General features: G+C 38.9%; 1 protein-coding gene across 4 annotated transcripts in view; it reads left to right on the top strand.

Annotated features, from left to right (window-relative positions):
* agmo (alkylglycerol monooxygenase) overlaps positions 1 to 26,252 on the top strand; it is a 227,004-nt gene that overhangs the window by 84,444 nt on the left and 116,308 nt on the right. For all 4 annotated transcript variants that reach the window (XM_061915521.1, XM_061915520.1, XM_061915523.1 and 1 more), the window contains 6 exons: positions 2,151 to 2,254; positions 5,455 to 5,550; positions 9,366 to 9,432; positions 11,381 to 11,446; positions 16,796 to 16,875; positions 19,760 to 19,894. In XM_061915521.1, the coding sequence (XP_061771505.1) occupies positions 2,151 to 2,254; positions 5,455 to 5,550; positions 9,366 to 9,432; positions 11,381 to 11,446; positions 16,796 to 16,875; positions 19,760 to 19,894 (548 nt within the window). The remainder of the gene's footprint in view (positions 1 to 2,150; positions 2,255 to 5,454; positions 5,551 to 9,365; positions 9,433 to 11,380; positions 11,447 to 16,795; positions 16,876 to 19,759; positions 19,895 to 26,252) is intronic.

Below are 26,252 nucleotides of genomic sequence, written 5' to 3'. Positions count from 1 at the left end.
AACCAATGCTTCATTTACATTACGTAACCTGTAAAATAACCAATTTTTAGCAACATTGTTATTGTAAGAGCAAACACTGAGGAACTCTTTTTCTAGCATAGTAACACAATGGCTTGCTTCGGTATTAGCCGTAAAAGATAGCTACGATAAGAGGTGACCTCGCTACATGTTTGAGTTCGTAATACACAACACAATTTAAAAAGACACCAATATTTACTTACTGAAAAACTAACAACAATAATACAGTATATGTAAAGTATTAGCCCACATTAATGTTTTGTTTGTACACAGCTAGCTCCAATCCAATCCAATCCACTTTATTTATATAGCACATTTAAACAACAATAACGTTTCCAAAGTGCTGCACAGCCATGTTAAAAACAATATTAAAAAAAAAACATATAATGCTCCACCAATGACTGAATAAAAACAAAAAATAAATAAATATAAAACCAATAAAAACAATATAAAAACAAATACGCTCGACAGCGTATGTACTTCAGTTGTAATAACACGCATAATGTGCTGCGTGTATCATGTCCATTAAGTGACTCACTTGATGGACAGTTGTCCGTCTGGTCCAGGTGGCCAGGGACGGTTTTTTTGGTTTATTTTGGGAAAGCACTCCATTTATGTCTGCATAGCTTGGCTCCAAGTTCCACATTTACAGCGTCACAGTCACGCCGACCTCAGTCTCTCGGCTTCTGTAAGCAGCAGTTCATCCTCTGTATATTCAACTTCCAGTTTTTTTCGGTTTATTTTGGGAAAGCACTACATTTATGTCTGCATAGCTTGGCTCCAAGTTCCACATTTACAACGTCATAGTCACGCCGAACTCAGTCTCTTGGCTTCTATAAGCAGCAGTTCATCCTCTGTATATTCAGCTTCAAAAAGACAAGGTTGTGAATCTGCATTTGTTCGGAAATAGTCTTCTTCGATATATGTGTGTGTGTTATATTATAAAACTTTAATGTAGGTATTGTGTGAGTGTGAATATTGTCTGTCTATTTGTGTTGGCCCTGCGATGAGGTGGCGATTTGTCCAGGGTGTCCCCCGCCCGAATGAAGCTGAGATAGGCTCCAGCACCCCTGGCGACCCTGAAAGGGACACGTAGTAGAAAATGGATGGTTGGAGGGCTTTGAAGACTACAACGGTGTCTCCCCTTAGCCGCATATTCCAAGCATTTTTTTATCATCTTTAAAATGAAAAAAAAAAAAAAAAACCTTTTGGGTCCTCCGGGACCTTCAACGTTCACCAAAATTGCGGTTAGCTCCGTTTACCATAAATATTGTATAGGTTTTAAAAATTAAAATATCCGAATGGCCCCCGGATGATTTAATTATTTAAATGTGCGGTTCTCAGTGGAAAAAGTTTGGACACCCCTGCTCCTAACGCCTCCCTGGGATCGTCACTCTCAAACACCTGCTGAAGTCCAGCAATAACACGGCCTCCAAAATGCAAATATCGCTCGCTTGCGGTGGTTCCCTCTCGGAATTCTTCCCCTGGAGGAGTTCCGCCTTTTCACTGATTGGAACTTGGAAGAGTGTCGGTGCAGGTTCATGCGGCGCGCACTCTGACATCCCGACAATGTGTTTGTTCAGGTGCTGGAGACCCCCGACCTATGGGCTTGATGACTGTCAGCCTTGATAGAATTCACAACCAGAGTTTAGCGTGTGTGTGTGTGTGCACCGAATCACATTCTTGAGCACAGCTGGCACGTGTAAACACTTTTTCAGGTTGTTTGTGAGAAGAATCTTGCAATAAAGTAAAAACCAGCGCGCTAATAAAACCCGAGTATTTATTTAAGTGGGGCTCAGTCGTACAATTAAATCAGAAAGACCCTCCTAGGCAAGGCTTCTGTTTTAGAGCCGCATCTTAATTTCACGGAACCTGCGCTTCTTTACGATATTCGAGGATTACCGTTCGCCGATGCTGGCCAAAGCGGACGGGAGGTGCCAAGTTGACGTGGTGGTCCGGAACTTTCTCAGTGATCCCGTAAAACTTGACAACCTTGTTAAGGTGAAGTGTGACGCCGATATAAGTGTCGCTCAAAAAAGCTGAGGAATGACGACTGGAGCGCTAGATTCTGAGCAGCGGCAGGATAACAAACATCGACCTGCATGTTCACGTGGTCTATGTTCTTCCTGCAGAGGTGTCCGTCTTGTGGGCGGCCCACCAGGTTCACCACAGTTCGGAATACTTCAACTTCAGCACGGCCCTACGGCAGCCTCTCACGCAGCAGCTGACATCTTGGGTACGTATGTTCCTGTTCCTCTGCGTCCTCTCCAAGACCCAATTTGATAGTAATTTTCAATAAACATACAGTGGGGCAAAATAGTATTTAGTCAGCCACCGATTGTGCGAGTTCTCCCACTTAAAATTATGACAGAGGTCTGTAATTTTCATCATAGGTACACTTCAACTGTGAGAGACAGAATGTGGAAAAAAATCCAGGAATTCACATTGTAGGAATTTTAAATAATTTATTTGTAAATGATGGTGGAAAATAAGTATGTGGTCAACCATTCAAAGCTCTCACTGATGGAAAGAGGTTTTGGCTCAAAATCTCACGATACTTGGCCCCATTCATTCTTTCCTTAACACGGATCAATCGTCCTGTCTCCTTAGCAGAAAAACAGCCCCAAAGCATGATGTTTCCACCCCCATGCTTCACAGTAGTTATGGTGTTCTTGGGAAGCAACTCAGTATTCTTCTTCCTCCAAACACGACGAGTAGAGTTTATACTAAAATGGATACATGGATGATACAGCAGAGGATTGGGAGAATGTCATGTGGTCAGATGAAACCAAAATACAACTTTTTGATATAAACTCAACCACGGCTTTTAATTTTTTGCGTCTCAAGACAATTTTTTTGTTTGTTTTAATTTATGGTCCAATATGGCTCTTTCAATGTTCTTGGTTGCTGACCCATGAGCTAAGCCAACTCCATAACTCCACGGTGATGTTTTGTTGAATTTATTGAGAAAATTGTGAAAATAAAACCCTACAAAAAGAACGGCATTGTAAATTAATAATACTAACACAGACACTTGTAAACCTCTTAGCATACTAGCTAATGCTAACAAAGCTCGCTTCATTACATTACGACAAAGCGTAGGAATATGCATGGAAACACATCTACAGACATCACACATAGGACGGTTTAATAAGTGAGAATTGTTTCATTTAAACTGAAACTTGAAGTGATAAATGACCAATCCTTCTGAGCAAAAACTCTATGGACGATTATTTCCGGTTTACGTCATCAAAACAGGAAGTGCAATTTCAACCCGCAATTCCTGCAGTGAGCGAACTCGTCCCAAAGATGGCGCCGTAGCACAAACAATAACACACTATTTCAGTCATCTGCTTGGGTTTAATGCAAACCCTCGGAACACAAAACATTATTGGCATTAGCGAAAGAAAGAAAAAATCCATAAATTAGCCATCTCCATCTTAATGTACAGTGGGGCAAAAAAGTATTTAGTCAGCCACCAATAGTGCAAGTTCTCCCACTTAAAATGATGAGAGAGGTCTGTAATTTTCATCATAGGTACACTTCAACTGTGAGAGACAGAATGTGAAAAAACAATCCAGGCATTCACATTGTAGGAATTTTAAAGAATTTATTTGTTAATGATGGTGGAAAATAAGTATTTGGTCAACCATTCAAAGTTTTCACTGACAGGAGGTTTTGGCTCAAAAATCTCACGATACTTGGCCCCATTCATTCTTTCCTTAACACGGATCAATCGTCCTGTCCCCTTAGCAGAAAAACAGCCCCAAAGCAAGATGTTTCCACCTCCATGCTTAACAGTAGGTGTGGTGTTCTTGGGATGCAACTCAGTATTCTTCTTGTTCCAAACACGACGAGTTGAGTTTATAGCAAAAAGTTATATTTTGGTTTCATCTGACGACATGACATTCTCCCAAACCTCTGCTGTATCATCCATGTATCCATTTTGGTATAAACTCAACTCGTCGTGTTTGGAGGAAGAAGAATACTAAGTTGCATCCCAAGAACACCATACCTACTGTGAAGCATGGGGGTGGAAACATCATGCTTTGGGGCTGTTTTTCTTCTAAGGGGACAGGACGATGATCCGTGTTAAGGAAAGAATGAATGGGGCCATGTATCGTGAGATTTTGAGGCAAAACCTCCTTCCATCAGTGAGAGCTTTGAATGGTTGACTAAATACCTATTTTCCACCATAATTTACAAATTAATTCTTTAATATTCCTACAATGTGAATTCCTGTATTTTTTTTTCACATTTTGTCTCTCACAGTTGAAGTGTACCAATGATGAAAATTACAGACCTCTCTCATCATTTTAAGTGGGAGAACTTGCACAATCGGTGGCTGACTAAATACTTTTTTGCCCCACTGTAAATCTAGGAAATAAGTAGCGGTTTATGGTCCGGAATTTACTGTATTTTATACCAAAATTTTCAGTACAGTGCACGTTAATGAACAGTCTGCTGCACAGACTATAAATGAGCCCTATTATAGCATCGTTGTTCATTTCCATCTGTGCTGTGTGGCTGGCACTGGGAGCAAGGATAGTTAAGTGTCTTGCCCAAGGACACAACACCAGTGACTAGGACGGCAGAAGCTGGATTCATACTAGGAACCCTCATTTTTCTGGACAACAAAAACCTCCGCTGCGCCCACTTAACCTTAATGTTGGAATTTAGACTGTTCAAAAGTGCTTTTAGTAAGAGCTACTCCGAAAACGCTATTTCGTGTGTCTGCAGCTTGCTAAGGAAAAGCGCTGTTTGATTCCCGCTTCCGCCATCCTAGTCACTGCCGTTGTGTCCTTGGGCAAGACACTTTACCCACGTGCTCCCAGTGCCTCCCACACTGGTTTAAATGTAACTTAGATATTGGGTTTCACTATGTGAAGCGCTTTGAGTCACTAGAGAAAAGCGCTATATAAACATATAATTCACACTGTTCCATCACATTTGATCCACTCGCTACATACACGCTGTGCATTAAACTATATCAAACGTCTGTCGCGGACTGAGGAATAGTTGACTGTATCTTTTATATGTGTAGTGAAGCCTGTTTTTATTCTTATTTTTAGTTTTTAAAAGCTATCCTACATGAAATAGGATAACAGTATCATGTCCATAAGGAAGATTTTTTTTATTTTCATGACTTAATAAACAATACAAAATAAAAAACAAGCATTTATGTGCATAAAAAGTGAGGGGAGTGTTATATTTTTATCAGTCTCTATGGACATAAGTACTGTATACTATTGTATAGTCTGTGTATATATATATATATATATATATATATATATATATATATATATATAAAATATATATTTAATAATTTTACATTTTCACTTTTGCTTTCAAAAGACTAGTTAAATTGTCTGGTAGTGATGGGGAAAATAAATGTTTTAAATTTTTTTTGTGGTGTTTGTGTTTTATCTTGTTCAGATCTACTACCTGCCCATGGCTCTGGCGGTGCCTCCTTCAGTCTTTGCCGTCCACATCCAATTGAATCTGCTCTTCCAGTTCTGGCTGCACACAGAGGTCAGCTTTTTGTCACAAACATGACTTTACCTTGGTGTATGACCCTTGACCTGACTGGTATTTCTTGCACAGTACCTTTTTGAATAGTTTTTTTTAAATCAATTTGTAGTCAAGTCACTTTTATTTATATAGCACGTTTACAACAATTTTTAAATTGAACCAAAGTGCTTTACAGGTTAAAAAAAAAAAGTATAGAGCAAAAAAAAAACAAACAAAGAACATAAACAATGAATGAGCTGAACAAAATAGTGCAAAAAGCGGGTCGAATAAAGAAAAAAATAAAAAAAAAGTGCTAAATAAAAATCATAATAATAAAAGTGCGACAAATAGAAAAATACAATTAAAGTGAAAGGGTTGGGGGGTAGGACTAGAAAATGGTGGCCTAGTGGGCAGAAACATGTAAACATGCTGTTGTGACATTCACAGTAATGAACATTATTTAGTTTTTCTTTTGAACCCACAGCTTTCTGCTTCTCAAGACTGATAAACAGGTTAATCGGTTAGTTTTTGCCTCATTCCTGTGAGAATCCTGCATGTGATTGAAGCATTGTGGAGCGGGACTATCCAGGTCTAGTTGCAGTGCGCTCAAAGAACCACAGCAGATAATATTGTATTATCTCTTTCTGTTTGGGACTTTTACGGTCGTTAGTGCATTCTTCATGATGAGTCAAAACCAAACCCAGATCCACAGTATATCTTTTTTTTTTTCTAAATGTAGATTTCAAGTGTAGGTATTTGCACCCCTGCAGGTAAGAAAGAGTCAATAAAATTTGGGTTTGCAGAAGTGTATGTCTGACAAAAGCCAGTCTCTACAGTCGTTTCTCTGCAAACATTTTGCACTTTTCAAACGCTGCGGGGAAAGGAACAAGACCTTTTCTTTACGGCTGGCTTGTATTAGACTTTTAAAATTATCGTCATAGTGACGCTGGCATTTCAGGTGGCTGATAAAGTGTTGAATCGTGAGTTTTTTTTATTTTCCTCCTCTCTGTGTAATGTTTGCAGAAATGTTGTTGCAAAATATAGCACCAACAAGCCCCACAAGATGGATATTATTTTTGTTTATAATGAACTCAAGGGAGGTTTAGGCTTATAGGCTTACAGTGCGGCAAGTAGAAAAAAAAGGAGCACTTGATTTGCTCTCCCTACCCCAACTAGAGCACAGTAGGAGTAATCTTGCCTCATTGGAGCATTTTTTTATTTGAGCTATTTCATAATATTATCTATTGTCCACTCCTAAATTTTTCATTGAATATCATGATTCACATAAGCACCTTTTTAAAGCGGAACTGCACAAAATCGCTTATCATTCGGAATCCTTATGATAGACAAGAACACATGTCTTTTTTTATGCATTCTAACTCTTAAATAAATGTCAGCTCACAATGGAGCCAATAGTAGTGATTAGGGCTATGAATCTTTGTGTGTCCCACGATTACATTCAATATCGATTCTTGGGGTCACGATTCGATAATATATCGATTTTTTTCGATTCAATTGGATTCTCGAATCAAAAACCATATTTTCCAGATTCAAAACGATTCTGTATTCATTCAATACATAGGAATTCAGCAGGATCTACCCCAGTCTGCTGACATGCTAGCCGAGTAGTAGATTTAAAAAAAAAAAAAAAGCTTTTATAATTGTAAATGACAATGTTTTATCAACTGGTTGCAATAATTTTAATTTGTTTTAACTATTAAACGAACCAAAAATATGACTTATTTTATGTTTGTGAAAACATTGGACATCACAGTGTAAGCCACTGTGATACTATTTTTTTAAATTATTTTTATAAATGTCTAATGATAATTTCAGTGAGGGATTTTTAATCACTGCTATGCTGAAATTATAATTGATATTGATACTGTTGTTGATAATATTAATTTTTGTTTTATTACTTTCTGTTTGTTCTGTGTCGTGTTTGTGTTTCCTCTCAATTGCTCTGTTTATTGCAGTTCTGAGTGTTGCTGGGTCAGGTTTGGTTTTGGAATTGGATTGCATTGTTATGGTATTGCTGTGTAGTGGTTGGATTGATTAAAAAAAATAATAATAAAAAAAAAATTGATTTTAAAAAAAATGAGAATCAATTCTGAAACGCACAATGTAAACGATTCGATTCGTATTCGAATCGATTTTTTCCCACACCCCTTGTAGTGATGATGTCGTTGCGTGTATTGCGCCCATAAAACCCATTAAAAAACATCCAAAGAGGGCCAACAGTACTCTATTATCATTTTGTGACCTTAATATTAACCAAGTATTAGCAATATTGTTATTATTGGCGCTAATGTTTAGGACCTTCTTTTAGTGGCACATTGATCAGAGAGAGCATAATAGCTTTTACTGCTGTATTGACATCATCAGCTTGTGAGCTGCTGCACCGCCTCTGAACTGGTGAAAGTTGATTCTAGATTAAAAAAAATCATGCCTTTCACCTGGACATCAGAAGGTTGTGAACATGAACCGAGAAGTTGATCAGCCAATTTATACCCGGCAATGATGAAAGACATGAATGATTAATTCTTTATCTAAACGGGAATATATAAACATCCCATCAGTCTGCATCCCAGGGAGAGCAGACCTTGTATAGTAAGTTGTAGTTGTATTATTTTGTCTCAAATATAGTCTGCATGAGTAGTAGTGGTGTTGTTGTTGAAGAGAAAATGGAATGTTGTGATGCCTCTGTGAAATTAATGCGTCGCCGTATGCTTAAAATGAGCAAAATATCCATCCATCCATTTACCTTCCGCTTGTCCCGTTCGGGGTCACAGGGGTTGCTGGAACCTATGTAAACATTAAAATTTATTATGAATGTGCCTGTCACTACACTACATGTATTACAGTGTGTATATAAAATCATGGTGGAGGTTTTTTGAATTTTTTTTTTTAGAGTGCTTTATTGGCGAAATATAACGACTCCGATTAGCTCCATTGTTAGCTGACTTTTGCCAACATTTATTTTGGAGTCGGAATGCATTAAAAAAAAAACACATGATCTTGTTTTACTTAAGGATTGTCAATACAGGCAAAACTCTTAAGTATACATCCTAAACAAGCATGTTGTGTAAGGTTTATTTTTTTAACAACTCTCTTTTACACTGTAGCCATTTGATGTCTTGGTAGATGTTCTTTATTGATACCATGAGGGAAATGAAGGCCTGTTGCTGCAACCTTTATATTATTTATGTAGTCTGTTTATGAATAAATGCTGTTGCTGGAAAGGATCTCATTCCGTATCGGAGTATCTCCGTGCCAGCACTAATCTGTCCTCTTTAGTCCAGACGGCCACGGAACCTGTCCTCAATAAAAAATAATGAGATACTATGAAATATTCCAAACAGAAGCGCATGGCCTCTCTCTCTCTGCCTCTCAGAACCACGGCGAGTATCACTTTTACGACGCTTCCAGGGAATGAATGGTGTTGGAACCCCTTCCAAAACCTTCAGTGCGCTATTAGTCAAGGCGCTCGTAATAGTCGTCATTTTCTGAAGGGAGGTAATTTATGCCTCCTTTATGTTTTTTCTTTCTTTCTTCCCCCGTGTAATTCATTGGCACACAAGTGCTGCTTTTGTCCAGACGCAATCAAAGTGAAGTGACGGGATTCTTTTAGGCCAGGCAAAACTACCAGACGCTACATTACGTGGTAATAACTGTAGTAATTGCTGGCAAACTGTGCATTTCTTCTCCACCCTGATAGTCGCGTGGAATATGTCAAGGTTTTCTATGACCTCACCAACAGTCTGTTTGGCATTCAAGTCCAAGACTGTCTTAAGAGACGTTCATAGTTTATGTAATTTCCTTTTCTTTTTTTTAAGTTGGTCCGAGACCTGGGACCTTTGGAATGGATCTTCAACACTCCAAAGCATCACAGAGTTCACCACGGTAAAAAGCAGTTTGAGCTACATTTTTGTTGACCTTTTAGTTTTTATTTGACAAACCCCGTTTCCATTTGAGTTGGGAAATTGTGTTAGATGTAAATATAAACAGAATACAATGATTTGCAAATCCTTTTCAACCCATATTCGATTGAATGCACTACAAAGACAAGATAATTAATGTTCAAACTTATAAACGTTATTTTTTTTTGCAAATTATATTTAACTTATAATTTCATGGCTGCAACACGTGCCAAAGTAGTTGGGAAAGGGCATGTTCACCACTGTGTTACATCACCTTTTCTTTTAACAACACTCAATAAACGTTTGGGAACTGAGGAAACTAATTGTTGAAACTTTGAAATTGGAATTCTCTCCCATTCTTATTTTATGTAGAGCTTCAGTCGTTCAACAGTCCGGGGTCTTGTTGTCGTATTTTACACTTCATAATGCGCCACACATTTTTGATGGGAGACAGGTCTGGTCTGCAGGCGGGCCAGCAAAGTACCCACACTCTTTTTTTACGAAGCCACGCTGTTGCAGTGTCTTAATGTAATAAGCAGGGGTGTCCATGAAAAAGACGGCGCTTAGATGGCAGCATATTTTTTTCCAAAACCTGTATGTACCTCTCAGCATTAATGGTGCCTTCGCAGATGCATACCATCACTGATGCTGACATTTGAACTTTGCGTCGATAACAGTCTGGATGGTTCGCTTCCCCTTTGGTCCGGATGACACAATGTCGAATATTTCCAAAAACAATTTGAAATGTGGACTCGCCAGACCACAGAGCACTTTTACACTTTGCATCAGTCCATCTTAGATGATCTCGGGCCCAGAGAAGCCGGCGGCGTTTCTGGATGTTGTTGATAAATGGCTTTGGCTTTGCATAGTAGAGCTTTAACTTGCACTTACAGATGTAGCGACAAACTATATTTAGTGACAGTGGTTTTTTGAAGTATTCCTGAGCCCATGTGGTGATATCTTTTAGAGATTGATGTCGGTTTTTGATACAGTGCCGTCTGAGGGATTGAGGGTCACGGTCATTCAATGTTGGTTTAAGGCCATGCTGCTTACTTGGAGTGATTTCTCCAGATTCTCTAAACCTTTTGATCATATTATGGACCGTAGATTTTGAAATCACTCATTTTCTTGCAATTGCACTTTTAGAAACGATGTTCTTAAACTGTTTGATTATTTGCTCACGCAGTTGTGGAGAAATGGTAAATGGGTTGTACTTGAAACGCGCTTTTCTACCTTCAAGGTACTCAAAGCGCTTTGACACTACTTCCACATTCACCCATTCACACACACATTCACACACTGATGGAGGGAGCTGCCATGCAAGGCGCCAACCAGCACCCATCAGGAGCAAGGGTGAAGTGTCTTGCTCAAGGACACAACGGACGTGACAAGGTTGGTACTAGGTGGGGATTGAACCAGGGACCCTCGGGTTGAGCACAGCCACTCTCCCAACTGCGCCACGCCCCCCCAAAGGGGTGTACCTCGCCCCATCCTGTCTTGTGAAACACTGAGCATTTTGTGGGAAGCTGTTTTTATACCCAATCATGGCACCCACCTGTTCCCAATTAGCCTGCACACCTGTGTGATGTTCCAAATAAGTGTTTGTTGAGCGTTCCTCAACTTTATCAGTATTTATTGCCACCTTTCCCAACTTTCTTGTCACGTGTTGCTGGCATCAAATTCTAAAGTTAATGATTATTTGCAAAAAAAAAAATGTTCATCAGTTTGAACATCAAATATGTTGTCTTTGTTGCATATTCAACTTAATATGGGTTGAAAATGATTTGCAAATTGTTGTATTACTTTTATATTTACATCTAACACAATTTCCCAACTCATATGAAAACGGGGTTTGTATAATCAACGTTGCATCAATGTCTTGTCCCTGCTGGGATGTAGTATTCTCCTAACCTGAAGCGCTTTTCCACCAGGGAGGAATGAGTACTGCATTGACAAGAACTACGGGGGCATTCTGATCATATGGGACCGATTGTTCGGTAAGCATTCTCCTTTTTAGTGCTAGAATGAGGATGTGAGGATTTTTGTCTGTTACCTTGTTGTTGCATCAAGTACACTATCCTCAAGTGGATGAACGCCCCGTGCTGAATCCGTAGTGATTAACCCTGCTTATTGTCGTCTTTTAGCATTTGAATCCATTTATAAGATTGCAATTGTGGTGTTTTGGGTGTTTTCTGATGGAATTCACACTAAAGATTATTTCAGATAACTAAAATAACATGGATTATTTTAGTCAACAACAAGACTTGAGTCCAGCGGTAAGTAACCCAAAATGTTGAAAGAGCTATATTCGACCAAAAATACAAAAAACTGTAGCCGCAAAAAATGTTACGCCTTATACACCGTATTTTCCGGATTATAAATCGCTCCGGAGTATACATCGCACCGGCCGAAAATGCATAATAAAGAAGGAAAAAAAAACATATATACTTCGCACTGGAGTAGAAGTCGCATTTTTGGGGGACATTTATTTGATAAAATCCAACACCAAGAATAGACATTTGAAAGGCAATTTAAAATAAATAAAGACTAGTGAACAACAGACTGAATAAGTGTACGTTATATGACGCACAAATAACCAACTGAGAAGGTGCCTGGTATGTTAACGTAACACATTTTGGTAAGAGTCATTCAAATAACTATAACATATAGAACATGCTATACGTTTACCAAACAATCTCACTCCTAATCGATAAATCCGATGAAATTTTCTTCCTCGATGTCGCTTCTAAACAACTCTGCCAACTCCAAGGGTATGCGCCGCTTCCTCTTGTCGTTTTCTGCTGCATATTTCACTACGTCCAGCTTGTAATCTGCAGTACATGATTTCCTTTTCGGTCAAATTTTTGTTCAGCCCTTCACAGTTTTTATAAGTTATCGCCAACGATGAAATGATCCAATTTAATAGCTACGGCAGTAGCATATAGCATATAGCAGTTATCATTCCTTGACCCACAATGCACTTCTGCCGTGACCCTCCCCCGCCGAATTCTTATTGGTTGACGTGTGTGTGACGATTGACATTTTCTTCGTCTCTTCCGAGAAATTAGATAAATAATAATATTTGATATTTTACGGTAATATGTTAATCATTTCACATAAGTCGCACCCCCGGCCAATTCTGAAAAAAAATGCGACTTATAGTCCGAAAAATACGGTAAGTGTTGTAAAGAAGGCAACACTTGATGTAAATGTCTGTATTAGCTTTATTTTTGCCCTCAAGTGACAGAGATCAGATTTTTTTTTGCCAGTCTAAACACTCCAAAGGGCTTCAAATCTGATTTTAGGGCATCAGATTCAGGCCACATCAGCAGGTAGTCCAAATCCGGTTGGAATCTTATCTTTTCAAATGTACCTTCAGTCTAAACTTAATGCGACCTGAACGCAACCCGTATGTGACTTTTTCGTCAGCTTTGGGCGAACTACGTCATTCTTATATTGTGTAAAAATACATTGGAAACTTAGAGCTATCTTTAATTGAATCAATGTTGCCAACTCTAAATCTGGCGACTTTCCAATCCTCCTAGCAACTTTTATTTTACCCATCAAAAAGCCCCCAGCAACAAATCTCGTGACTTTTTGGGGGATTTTTTGGCGACATGAAAGCACGCGGTACTCTGAGATGAATGTCCTCAATGAGCAGCATGTGAGGCCATGAGGCCCCCTCCTCACAGACGGCGGTTTAGAGTAGCAGTCAGAGTAGAGACAAGAACCAAAAGTGAATATCCTCTGCTGTTTCCACCTTCGTTTGCAGAGTGAGATTGGGACATAAATGTTTTACTGTCATTTCAGGCAAAATAAAGCACTGCAACGTCCTGATCTCATCATTCACGTTAACGAGCCGGTCAATAGATTCGGTAATAATCTCTAACAAAGAGCAACCACATGTATTTAAATTCAAAGGGGACTTTCATACAAAAGCAATTGTTCTAACCTATTGGTACCTGTTTTTGTGTATTTGGGATCTGCGTAAGTCCCGAAAACTAGAAATCAAGCCGTGGAGGCATGGCGGAAAGATTTATAAAACAATCTTGCCTTCCGTTTGTTTAGATTTTGCCCTATTGGTGGCATTTTTCCAATTGGTTTACCCAGAAAGCTTTGCGCGAGTCCACCATTGTAGTCCGACGTTGTAATCAAAGGGTTCCTTCTTTTTCTCTATCTTGTTATGGGGCCGACTGACTCGTACATGCACATGCATCCTCCGCTGTTGCCATTTCTCATACAAAGTAGTGTGTAGCGCTAAAAACTACAACATGGCTGACAGGGAGAAGACTCTGTCTATGTAGAGGCATTTCAAAATGACCGCCCACAAAATGGGAGAAAGTCAGGAAGCGGTTTGAAGTTGATCTGTTAAGCATAATCGATGCAGAATTTTTACCAAAGAACCACCAGAAAATGGTTTGTAGACCACAAGGTAGTGTTATAAATGTAGAAAAAAAATCCTATCATGACTAAAATAATCCTTATTTTCAGATTAAATCATATTTAAAACACTAATTAGGTCTCTTTTGTATCTGTCCCAGCGCGATATTCCTTTTTTATACAGTGACCATAGCAATCAATTATGCAAATGAGGCAATTAAGGCTTTTAGGATAGCCAACATCTACTTTCCATACTAAGGAGTTAGCAACACTTACTTGAATGTACCAGTCTTTTATTTTGTTGAGTCCTACAAAGTGTTTATACTGTAAGCACTGTATATTCCAGCTGTTTGATTGTAACATGCATCTTAGTTGTGGGTTTCCTTACCAAATTTGGAGGTGTTAAAATGGCCATGTAAAATCGTTGATTTTAATCAGTAGCATGTATATGGTATATGCAATGTAAATTTGGAAAAGTGGAGCCTCTTTTTATTACCGTATTTTTCGGACTATAAAGTGAACTTAAAATCTTTTCATTTTGTCAAGAATAAACAGTGCGCCTTATAACCCGGTGAGCCTTATTTTGGTGTGTGTATAAGGAGACCAAAATGACAACTATTAGGAGACATATTAGGTGTTTTTTTCACAATATTATGCAAAAACGTTTCTTACCTATTGGTACCTGCTGATGTGTAGTTGGGATCTGCATAAGTCCCGAAAATGTGCGCGCATCAGCCATTGTAGTCTGCGCCGTAGTCAATAGGATCTTTCTTTTTCTCTATCTTCCTGTTGTAAGGCATTCATCCTCCGCTTTTGCCATTTCTAATATAGAGTAGCGTACAGTTCTAACGTATATCTGTCAGTATGGAAGCGCTAAAATCTACAACAAAGATGACGGAGAGAAGACTAAGTGGAAGCACGTGTAATAAGACCCACCCTCCTGAAAAGACGGTCAGAAAGTGGCTCAAATGGTCTGTAAAACATTCATGCAACATTTTGACCAAAGAACCACCATCACATGTTATGTAGACCACAAGGAAGTGTTTTAAATGTAGAAAAAGAAAAATGACCCCTTTAATGCGCCTTAAAATCCTGTGTGCCTTTTTGTATGAAAACAAACCTGAATAGATTGGCTCATTGGCAGTGCGCCTTAAAATCCGGTGAGTCCTGTGGTCTGAAAAATATGCTTGCTTTGTTGACATGAAATATGGTAACCTTACAAAGAGGCAGCTTGCAATAAATATGCCTGTTTGCCCGCCAAGTGCAAACAGACCTGAAACTAACGTATAGAAAATGGTACAGTTTGATCTTAAGTGAATCGGTACGAGTTGGTGCAGAGGGAGTTCGGTCAATACCTTTAAAGTAACAAATTTGCTACCTATCTTGAGTACTTTCTTTGGACCGACAGATGTCTAACACATTTTATAGTCCTGAAGTTTGCATCTTATTACTTTGCTGCCCTCCCTGGTGAGGCTTAGTTCTGCTTTTGAGAAACATTTGAAAATAATATACCGTATTTCCTTGAATAGCCGCCGGGCATGTAATATGCGCCTGCCTTGAATTACTGCCGGGTAAAACTGGCTCCCCAAATTAATAAGCGCATGCTTACTTTAACCGCCGGGTCATATTCGTGACGCTACGAGTGACGCTTCCCCTGCCGTCTTTTTCAAAATGGGGGAGGAGTTTTTTTTTGCTTTTACTGTGTGCAAACCAGGGGTCTTGTTCCTTAGCCATACAGATCACACTAATGGTTGTGGCGCAGTGGTAGAGTGGCCGTGCGCAACCCGAGGGTCCCTGGTTCAAATCCCACCTAGTACCAACCTCGTCACGTCCGTTGTGTCCTGAGCAAGACACTTCACCCTTGCTCCTGATGGGTGCTGGTTGGCGCCTTGCATGGCAGCTCCCTCCATCAGTGTGTGAATGTGTGTGTGAATGGGTAAATGTGGAAGTAGTGTCAAAGCGCTTTGAGTACCTTGAAGGTAGAAAAGTGCTATACAAGTACAACCCATTTATCATTTATTTATTTATAAACAACTTTAACACTCTTAATAATATGCTCCACACTCTGTGAACCCACACCAAACACATTTCTGGAGAACATTGGCTCTGTAACACATTATAAACGCAACATAACACTTACCCAGAATGCAATGCATCCATGACTCCTGGCTACACCATACACTCGCTGGCACCAAACCCCGCCCCCCTCCCCCACCTCTTCTCCGTGCGTTGGTTGAGGTGGGCGGGGTTGGGGGCACGTGCGTGTATAATACAGCCAAGTGTCACGGATGCACGGCATTATGGGTAATCCCTATGCTGCGTTTATAATGTGCCACAGAGCCAATGCTCTCCAGAAATGTGCTTGGTGTGGGTTCACAGAGTGTGGCGCATATTATTAAGAGTTTTAAAGTTGTTTATATCACAACCATCAGTATAAAAGGTATGGCTGTTGACCAAGTATGCATTGCAATCTCATACAAGAATCAGCGACATGCATGTGTCCGGCCGGCACGCAGACAGCATGGTGTAAAAGTGGGCATGATGACATGCTGTAGAGCAGTGGTCACGGGCCGCGGACGCAGAAGAATTGTATATTATTTATTTTTTATCACACTCAATTTTTTACTGCAAGTCATTGGTAAGCGCAGGGGTGAGAAAATGATTTAAAATTATTAGCACCTGCTTACTTTTACCGCATGCTTTGAATAAGCGCAGGAGTGAGAAGAGGTTTTAAATTACTGTAATTAGCGCCCCGGCGGCTATTCAAGGAAATACGGTAATCTGAATCTGCTTTTTTGGCAAGTAAGAAAAAAAACCTTCATTAATAAGCAATTAAATAATTTGCCACGTTATGTTAAGAAGTATCGCGACTATAGTGTGTTAACCAGGCTAGCGCTAAGCATTATACAAAAACATTAGTGTGGCATACAAGTGAAAGACAAAATAATATTTACAAAAACCCTCAGGCACCTTTGCTGCAGAGGAGGACAAAGTGATGTACGGCTTGGTCTTCCCTGTCAACACGTTTGAAATCATCACGAATCAGGTGAGTCCCTCTCTCTTTCGTACATCCATCCATAAAAACAAGTCTGGTAGATGAAACATGGGCTCGTGGGTTTTGTGTCGCATTAAATCTTCACCATTGAAACAACATTGAGAACTTGTTGAATTAGGTCCTGACGTTGAAAAACTCAAACCTAACGTTGGAACATGTTTTTTGATGACATTTATAGAATGTTGGGTTTTTATGTTGTGAACCATTTAAATTTGGTCATTTTCCAACCAATATTTTACATCACGAGTACAATGTTTCGTGTTTCCCCCAGAAAATGTGTTAGTTAAGGTTGTGTCTCTCCGGCGGACAGACCGGGGGAGGGGGTGGGTGGGTGTAAGGATCGGTGTAACCAAGCCTGTTGCCATCACGTCTACACCTCGTCGCTGCCACCACATCCTGGGGGAAAATTGACTACAGGCTGTGGTGAAGTAGGCCGGCTTTGTCGCGTTAGGAAGCCTACAATTTTTGATTGTGTTTTCCGCTCCATATGCTAAATGGCGACATATGATAGATATCTCATTATTTTTTCCATAAAGTAAAAACAAAACAGTCCTAGTTACCTGAGATACTAAGTATGTCATTATTATTCTACATACTGACATTTGTTCAACTCATCATACTTAATTTAATACAGCATTTGGGAAGCCTGTAATTGATGTTTATTTTGTAAATTGTATATATTTATCAACATGTCATAGCAGGGACCCTGCCATTCAAAACTAGGCTGCTCCATTGTTAATGATTAATGCAACTATAGTTGAAAAAATAGTACAATAGCAATAGGAGAGACTATTCATCCCTGAACACCATGGAGTTCATGTAGGCTTTATGATGCAGTTACATTATTATATCAACTATCAGAGACAGCTTAGAGGAAACTCTTCATTTAACATAATTTCCTTTTTTTCTACTTCAACACAGCTCAATCAACACAGAAAATGTAAAGTGAAATAACGGACAGACAGAGCTTTGCTGTCCGTAATGCACACACACACACACCTCAAAATGAGCTAACGCTACGCTGAAAGCTAATTAGCCCTCTCCTCGACGACTGCGAGCGAGCTAAGCTGCCGTTTATGTTTCTAGAATGTCAACGGGCACATAGTGATGTTACTAGTAGCTGACTGGGAGGTGTTTTATTATAATTTGGGGAGAGTTCACTGCCTGATGCTTGCTTACCTGCTAAACACCTATCTGCTCATCACGACGCTGGAGCACTGACTCCATGCGCTCTGAATGGGCAGTGCTGATTGGCTGTTACCGCTCTGAATACGCACTGCTGATTGGCTGTTACTGCTCTGCTTGTAATCAATCAGATGGTTCTGTGGTTGGGACAATGCTGGGTGCTGCAGAGAGTATTGACAGACAAAGGCAGAAAGAAGCGGAGCTGCTTGTTAAAGGCCTACTGAAATGAGATTTTCTTATTTAAACGGGGATAGCAGGTCCATTCTATGTGTCATACTTGATCATTTTATGATATTGCCATATTTTTGCTGAAAGGATTTAGTAGAGAACATCCACGTTAAGTTCGCAACTTTCGGTGCTAAGAGAAATGCCCTGCCTCTACCGGAAGTCGCAGACGATGACGTCACATGTTTGATGGCTCCTCACATATTCACATTGTTTTTTATGAGAGCCTCCAACAAAAAGTGCTATTCGAACCGAGAAAATGTCAATTTCCCCATTAATTTGAGCGAGGATGAAAGATTCGTGTTTGAGGATATTGATTGCGACGGACAAGAAAAAAACCCAAAAAAAAACGCGATTGCATTGGGACGGATTCCGATGTTTTTAGACACATTTACTAAGTTTATTGTGGAGAATCCCTTATCTTTCTTTTGTGTTGCTAGTGTTTTAGTGAGTTTAATATTACCTGATAGTCGGAAGGGTGTCTCCGCGGGTGCCTTGATGCGCAGTGTCTCAGGGGAGTCGACGGCAGCTATGGACGGCACAAGCTCAGCTTTTCTCCGTTAAGAACTGACTTTTTAACCACAATTTTCTCACCAAAACCTGCTGGTTGACATGTGGTCGGGATCCATGTTCTCTTGACCGCGCTCTGATCCATAGGAAAGTTTCACCTCCAGGAATTTTAAACAAAGAATCACCGTGTGTTTGTGTGGCTAAAGGCTAAAACTTCCCAACTCCATTTTTCTACTGTGACTTCTCTAATATTAATTGAACAAATTGCAAAAGATTCAGCAACAAAGATGTCCAAAAAACTGTATAATTATGCCGTTAAAGCAGACGACATTTAGCTGTGTGTGTGCGCAGCGCTCATACTTCCTAAAAACCCGTGACGTCTTGCGTACACGTCATCATTACACGACGTTTCGAAGACGAAACTCCCGGGAAGTTTAAAATTGTAATTTAGTAAACTAAAAAGGCCGTAATGGCATGTGTTGCAATGTTAATATTCATCATTGATATATAAACTATCAGACTGCGTGGTGGGTAGTAGTGGGTTTCAGTAGGCCTTTAAGAAAGACTTTTGCTTAGGCGACAACTCTGTTGTTAAGGCGGCCACCTTAGCAACAAAGAGCTGCAGGAAACCCTGACGTTGAAACAACATGCTTTTTAAAACCTTTATTCAATGTCAGGTTGTGATGTTGATTTAACCATTGAAATTTGGTCATTTCCCAACCAATAAGGTGGATCCAAGGTTGGACATAAACGTTTTCTCAATTTACAAATTGAGACAACATTTTGCATTGTGGTTTAGAAGTCAGTTTTGAAAAAAACATGTTTGTATAATCAACGTATCAATGATCCTGTGCCTGCTGGGCAGTCGCTTTCTTCGATTGCTGTTTGTTTTATTTCTTTACTCTATTACCCACCACACCTTCTGCATTTGAAGTTTATTTCCTTCCTGTTTCAGTTCCACTACTATTTGTCTTTGTGGAGACGGGCCAGCACCTACACCAGCATGAAAAACAAAGTGTTGACGTTTGTCAACGGTCCGAGCTGGCTGCCCGGTAAACCCAGGCTGGGCGATCATGAGCTAGTCCCGAAGGTGGGTGAGACCCATCTTTGTTTGACTGTGATACCTCCTCTTTTATTCATAATTCACCTGAAAAACGTTCTACAAAGGCTGAATCATATGAAAACTGAAATAATTGATTCTAGAGGAAAGAATGCACATCCAATTGATGATCCGGAGAATGGAGAACAATTACAGTTTACATTGCAGAAAACAATGTGAAATGCATACAAATGATAAATGAAATGTATACACATTTAGCATAATTTAAAATTTACAGTACCCACCACTGCTGGCAATTAGGGTTGGTCATCTAGCAATGGGCATTGATGGGAACTGGCTGTCCAGATTTTTTAACGCTGATTCCTATTTCCAATGCTCTATTCGCCAATCGACAGGAGTAACTGCCACATGGGCAGCTAGCAGCTAACCGTATCACCATAGACCAGGGGTAGGGAACCTATGCCTCTAGAGCCAGATGTGGCTCTTTTGATGACTGCACCTGGCTCTCAGATAAATCTTAGCTGACATTGCTTAACACGGTAAGTAATTAATAATTCCGCTGGTAATCGCAGTGTCAAAAATAAAGTTCAAAATATAAAACATTCTCATGCATTTTAATCCATCCATCCGGTTTCTACCGCACCTGTTCAAAAAGTCGCATTAACGGTAAGAATTATTTTATTTATTGTTGGTTTGCTTCAGAATAACAATGTTATTAAAACGTATAAGAGACTTATTATACTCTAGAAATGTTGGTCTTACTTAAAAATGCACGCATTTAGTTGTATTCAGTGTTAAAAAAATATATTATAGGGCTCTCACAGAAATACTTTTTAAAATATTTGGCTTGTATGGCTCTCTCAGCCAAAAAGGTTCCCGACCCCTGCCATAGACCGTGTGGTGCCCCTCCCCAAAGTCAATTTTTCTCAGTTGCGACAAATAAACTACAGTTATTGTTTCTATTATTATTATTATTATAATAATATTATTATCACAAAAGTGATAATTTCTATCAAAGCAAGTATTAGCAAACAATCTAATAGCCAAGCTGGCTGCTCAACAAGCTTGAAGCAACAGAAGAGATAAGTGCTTTAAGTTTAAAAAGTGTAGATGGAAATGTGTTACAGTAGAAAGTAAGAGGATATGAACAAGTAGATTAGTAAGAGTCTAAAAGAGGATCATATAACTGTTGGGCTGCTTTGTTGCGATTTAGCAAACACTGCCAGGCATGCAAACAGGGTTGATCCATAAGTTGATAGTTTTGACATACTTATCTATAATTGAATCACTTGTTTATTTTTCAACAAGTTTTTAGTTATTTTTATATCTTTTTTTCCAAATAGTTCAAGAAAGACCACTACAAATGAGCAATATTTTGCACTGTTATACAATTTAATAAATCAGAAAATGATGACGTATTTTACTTCATCTCTTTTTTTCAACCAAAAATGCTTTGCTCTGATTAGGGGGTACTTGAATTAAAAAAAATTGTTCACAGGGGGTACATCACTGAAAAAAGGTTGAGAACCACTGAGCTACAAGTCTTAGAACCTTTATTGAAACGTTAAGCATCATGTAACAGTATTGCTAAGTACTAAACAAGAAATACAAACTACGAACGTAATAAAACAATCACATACTGTACAATGTCTTCTCTCACCGGAATGCTGACTGATGGGATGTTCACATCTTTCCGTTTAGATGAATAATTAATCATAATCCTCACGAAGGGTTAAATAAGAAAAGGTGCCGCAAACATTTTTATGTTGTCAAAAAATTACCATCTCCGTTTATGTCCACCTCCTTCTACTTTCCAGGCGAGACTTTCACCAGTCTGTCAGAAGCAGCATAAGCTAGTTAGCGACCTGTGATCACGGTGCCACTGAAAATAATTTGTCAGCGTTAGGGCTTATAATAACAATATCCATAATATTTGCTTAATACTGAAGTCACGAGATGTAAATGGAGTATTGTTGGCGGTTTTTGGAAGTTATTTAGAGGGCTTTATGGGCTATCAGCTTCATTGTTACTTGCCTTATTGCAGGGGTCACCAACCCTTTTGAAACCAAGAGCTACTTCTTGGGTACTGATTAATGTGAAAGGCTACCAGTTTGATACACACTTAAATAAATTGCCAGAAATAGCCAATTTGCTCAATTTACCTTTAATAAATAAATAAATATATATATATATATATATATATATATATATATATATATATGTATATATATATATATATGTATATGTATATATAAATTGGTATTTCTGTCTGTCATTCCGTCGTACATTTTTTTTCCTTTTACAGAGGGTTTTTTGTAGAGAATACATTTTGAAAAAAACACTTAATTGAACGGTTTAAAAGAGGAGAAAACACGAAAAAAATGTAAATTAAATTTTGAAACAGTTTATCTTCAATTTCGACTCTTTAAAATTTTAAATTCAACTGAAAAAAAATAACAGAAAAACTAGCTAATTAGAAATCTTTTTGAAAAAAATTAAAAAAAAAATTTATGGAACATCACTAGTAATTTTTCCTTATTAAGATTAATTTAAAAATGTTGATGACTTGTTTTGAATTGGTTAAAATCCAACCTTCACTTTGTAAGAATATATAACAAATTGGACCAAGCTATATTTCTAACGAAGACAAATCATTATTTCTTCTAGATTTTTCAGAACAAAAATGTTTAAAGAAATTCAAAAGACTTTGAAATAAGATTTAAATTTGATTCTACAGATTTTCTACATTTGCTAGAATAATTTTTTTGAATTTGTATCATAATAAGTTTGAAAAAATAATTCAGAAATATTCTTTGTTGAAAAAACAGAAGCTAAAATGAACAATTGAATTAAAATGTATTTATTATTCTTTACAATAAAAAAAATATACTTGAACATTGATTTAAATTGTCAGGAAGGAATTTAAAAGGTAAAAGGGTATATCTGATTAAAAATCCTAAAATCATTTTTAAGGTTGTATTTTTTCTCTAAAATTGTCTTTCTGAAAGTTATAAGAAGCAAAGTAAAAAAATATAATTTATTCAAACAAGTGAAGACCAAGTCTTTAACATATTTTCTTGGATTTTCAAATTCTATTTGAGTTTTGTCTCTCTTAGAATTATAAATGTCGAGCAAAGCGAGACCAGCTTGCCAGTAAATAAATAAAATACGATAAAATCGAGGCAGCTCACTGTTAAGTGCTGCTATTTGAGCTATTTTTAGAACAGGCCAGCGGGCTACTCATCTGGTCCTTACAGGCTACCTGGTGCTCGCGGGCACCGCGTTTGTGACCGCTGCTGTATTGTATGAGTTAGAATGCATAATAGAGAGTGATAGGCAGAATTCCAAAAAAGTGCAGCTCCCCTTTAAAACTTCGACTTTGACTTCCTTTTTATTGTCATTCAAATTTGAACTTTACAGTACAGATAAGAACAGAATTTTGTTGCATTAGCTTGTTGTAGTACAGGATAAAATAGCAATAAGGTGCAGATATAAATAAATACAATAAATAAATAATAAAATACTCTAAATAGAACATTTTTGGGAAAAGGAAACAAAAAGAGGAGCCAGAATCGTAAGAGGCTATTTTGTTACAAGCAATGTTTTGGTTGTATAATAATCAAGACAATATACAAATATGGGGCAAAATCTTGGAAAAAAGTTTGTACAAAATCAAATTTATTAGAAAAGTGAGGCTTACAAAAATCAATGCATGTTCAAACTGCTAAAGGATGACGTCATCACCTGACTGAATTCTTGGTAGGATTCCCTGACGGAGTTTTAGGGGATTATTAATACCACATCAAATGAAAACTGCAAAGCCTTTTGTAGCTGCAGCACAATAAGTTACTTTCACCGACTTTAAAAGGACGTCTCTGGCATGCAAAACTGCACGCAACTAAGTGGAAACGTGCACGTGCGTGCGCCTGTGCGGAAAGGCTTCAGTGGATCGACTCGACGGCTTTGAAATAACATCGATGGCGGCACATATTTGGTTCCCTCATGCGTGACACTTTAAAAAAAAAAAAAAAACATCTCTCGCCAGACGTCCCCCCCATTTTTTTTATTGACGAAACCAGCCCCTTAAAGCCAGCGGGGCGGTTCCAAACACGCAGCGAGCCGTGCTGGAAATAAAACCTCATGACGGCCGTCGAACGCTGAGCCGTTGTACCTGCAGCTGCTGCCCTTGGGAAAACCCCCCTGATTGAGACCAGCGCCTGAGATTGGTCAGGTTATTTTAATCCCCAAAGACTGTTTGCTAACTATTCATCATCCTATGGACAGAAAGGGTACTGATGACTCAGCAAATTCTTAAATATGGACTCACGTCTTCCAGTAAAGAAGTCCAGATGACCTAATGAGGTCATTTTAATCCGAGCAGAAACTCAAAGGTGACTCTGAGCGACTTGTCATTTGCTTCGATTTTTCCGAAAACTGCCATAAAAGCGTCCATCCAGGGCTCCATTTAGTGGTACACCAAATAAGTCTGTAAATATTTACTGTATGATGCATATTGTTGTTTGGGCACTATATGTAGTAGAGATGCGCGGATAGGCAATTATATAATCCGCAACCGCATCACCGTAGTCGTCATCCATCCGCCGTCCACCCGAACCAACTTTTTATCAGAACCGTACCCGCCCGCCAACCGCCCGCTGACTAACCAATTGTTAGTCCGGCAACATGTTGTGTGCAGCTTCCGCAATCACACGTACAAGATTGAAAGGCATACTGGGTGATACAGAGTACACTGATGGTTGTGATATAAACAACTTTAACACTTACTAATATGCGCCACGCTATGAAGCCACACCAAACAAAATTGACAAACACATTTCAGGAGAACATCCTCACAGTAACACAACATTAACGCAACACAACAAATGCCCAGAACCCTTTGTATCCGTGACATTTCCTGAATATATTTTTCACCCCCGCGCCCCCAACCCCACCCCACCTTACCTACGCACGAGGGGGTGGGGGTGGCGGGGTTTGCTGCTAGCGGGGTGTATAAAATAGTCAGGAAGTGTCACAGATACAAAGGATTATGGGTATTTGTTGCGTTTATGTTGTGTTACTGTGAGGATGTTCTCCCGAAATGTGTTTGTCAATCTTGTATTGTGTGGCTTCACAGCTTGGCGCATATTACTAAGAGTGTTAAAATTGTTTATATCACAACCATTAGTGTACTCTATGTCACCCAGTATGCCTTGCAGTCGTGTGCGTGTTGCCGCGGAAACCACACACAACATGATACTGGACTGACAAGCAGAACGTACATGTTGTAGAAGGTGACAAAGCCAATGGCTTCATAGCACGCCCTAATACATATTAACTGGGTGACTGCCGGCAGTCATTCTAGTGAATTTTAGCGTCTCCTATTGTCTTCTCCGCTTTATGACACAGGTTTTAAATGGCTCTTTGAATGGCAAAGGATTCCGATCCCAGATCCATGTTTATCAAATATTTCCGGATGGTTCAACCGCCACCCGCCCGTATCTAATTAAAATCTATTTTTTCGTCATGTCACCCGCCCGACCCGCGGTTTATCCGCGGACTCCGCGGATGAGACCGCAAACCGCGCATCTCTACTATGTAGTGTTATATTGGCCAAAAATATTAAATATATCTCATCGATACTACAATGATTACGTCTATATTTTTGAGATCACAACATCTTTGGGTTTTTTTAAATTTATTTTATTTTTATAAACTCAGGAAATATGTCTCTGGACACATGAGGACTTTGAATATGACCAATGTATGATACTGTAACGACTTGGTATCAGATTGACACCCACAGTTGTGGTATCATCCAAAACTAATGTAAATTATCCAAACAGAAGAATACATGATTATTACGTTGTAACAGAAGTACAGACAGAACATTTTAACAGAGAAAGTAAGCAGATATTAACAGCAAATGAACAAATAGATCAGGGGTCGGGAACCCCTTTGGCTGAGAGAGCCAAGAATCCAAATATTTTAAAATGTATTTCCGCAAGAGCCGTATAATATTTTTTTCAACACTGAACACAACTAAACACGTGCATTTTTAAGTAAGACCAACATTTCTAGATTATAATAGGTCTCTTATTCTTTGTAATAACATTGTTATTCTAAAGCTAACTGTAGAGGGGGCGTGGCCTGCAGCGAAGCGGGGTGTTGCCAGGACCAGCCTCGAAATCAGCGACAGGTGCATAGAAGGCCCACCTGGGCCTTTTTATCTAATTTATAAGCAGCAACCAGGAGGAGACACGGGGTTGGGGCTGGAGCCAGAGTGCGAGCGAAAACAAAAGAGGAAAAAGACAATTGCTGGAAAGCAACTGAGAGACTTATTGAAAAATAAAAAAATATTGTAACACTGAAACAAACTCTCATGTCGGTG

The sequence above is a fragment of the Nerophis ophidion genome, linkage group LG11, assembly GCF_033978795.1.
Source record: "Nerophis ophidion isolate RoL-2023_Sa linkage group LG11, RoL_Noph_v1.0, whole genome shotgun sequence".
In the NCBI taxonomy this organism is placed as follows: domain Eukaryota; kingdom Metazoa; phylum Chordata; class Actinopteri; order Syngnathiformes; family Syngnathidae; genus Nerophis; species Nerophis ophidion.
This window is presented reverse-complemented; position numbering and strand designations above follow the sequence as displayed.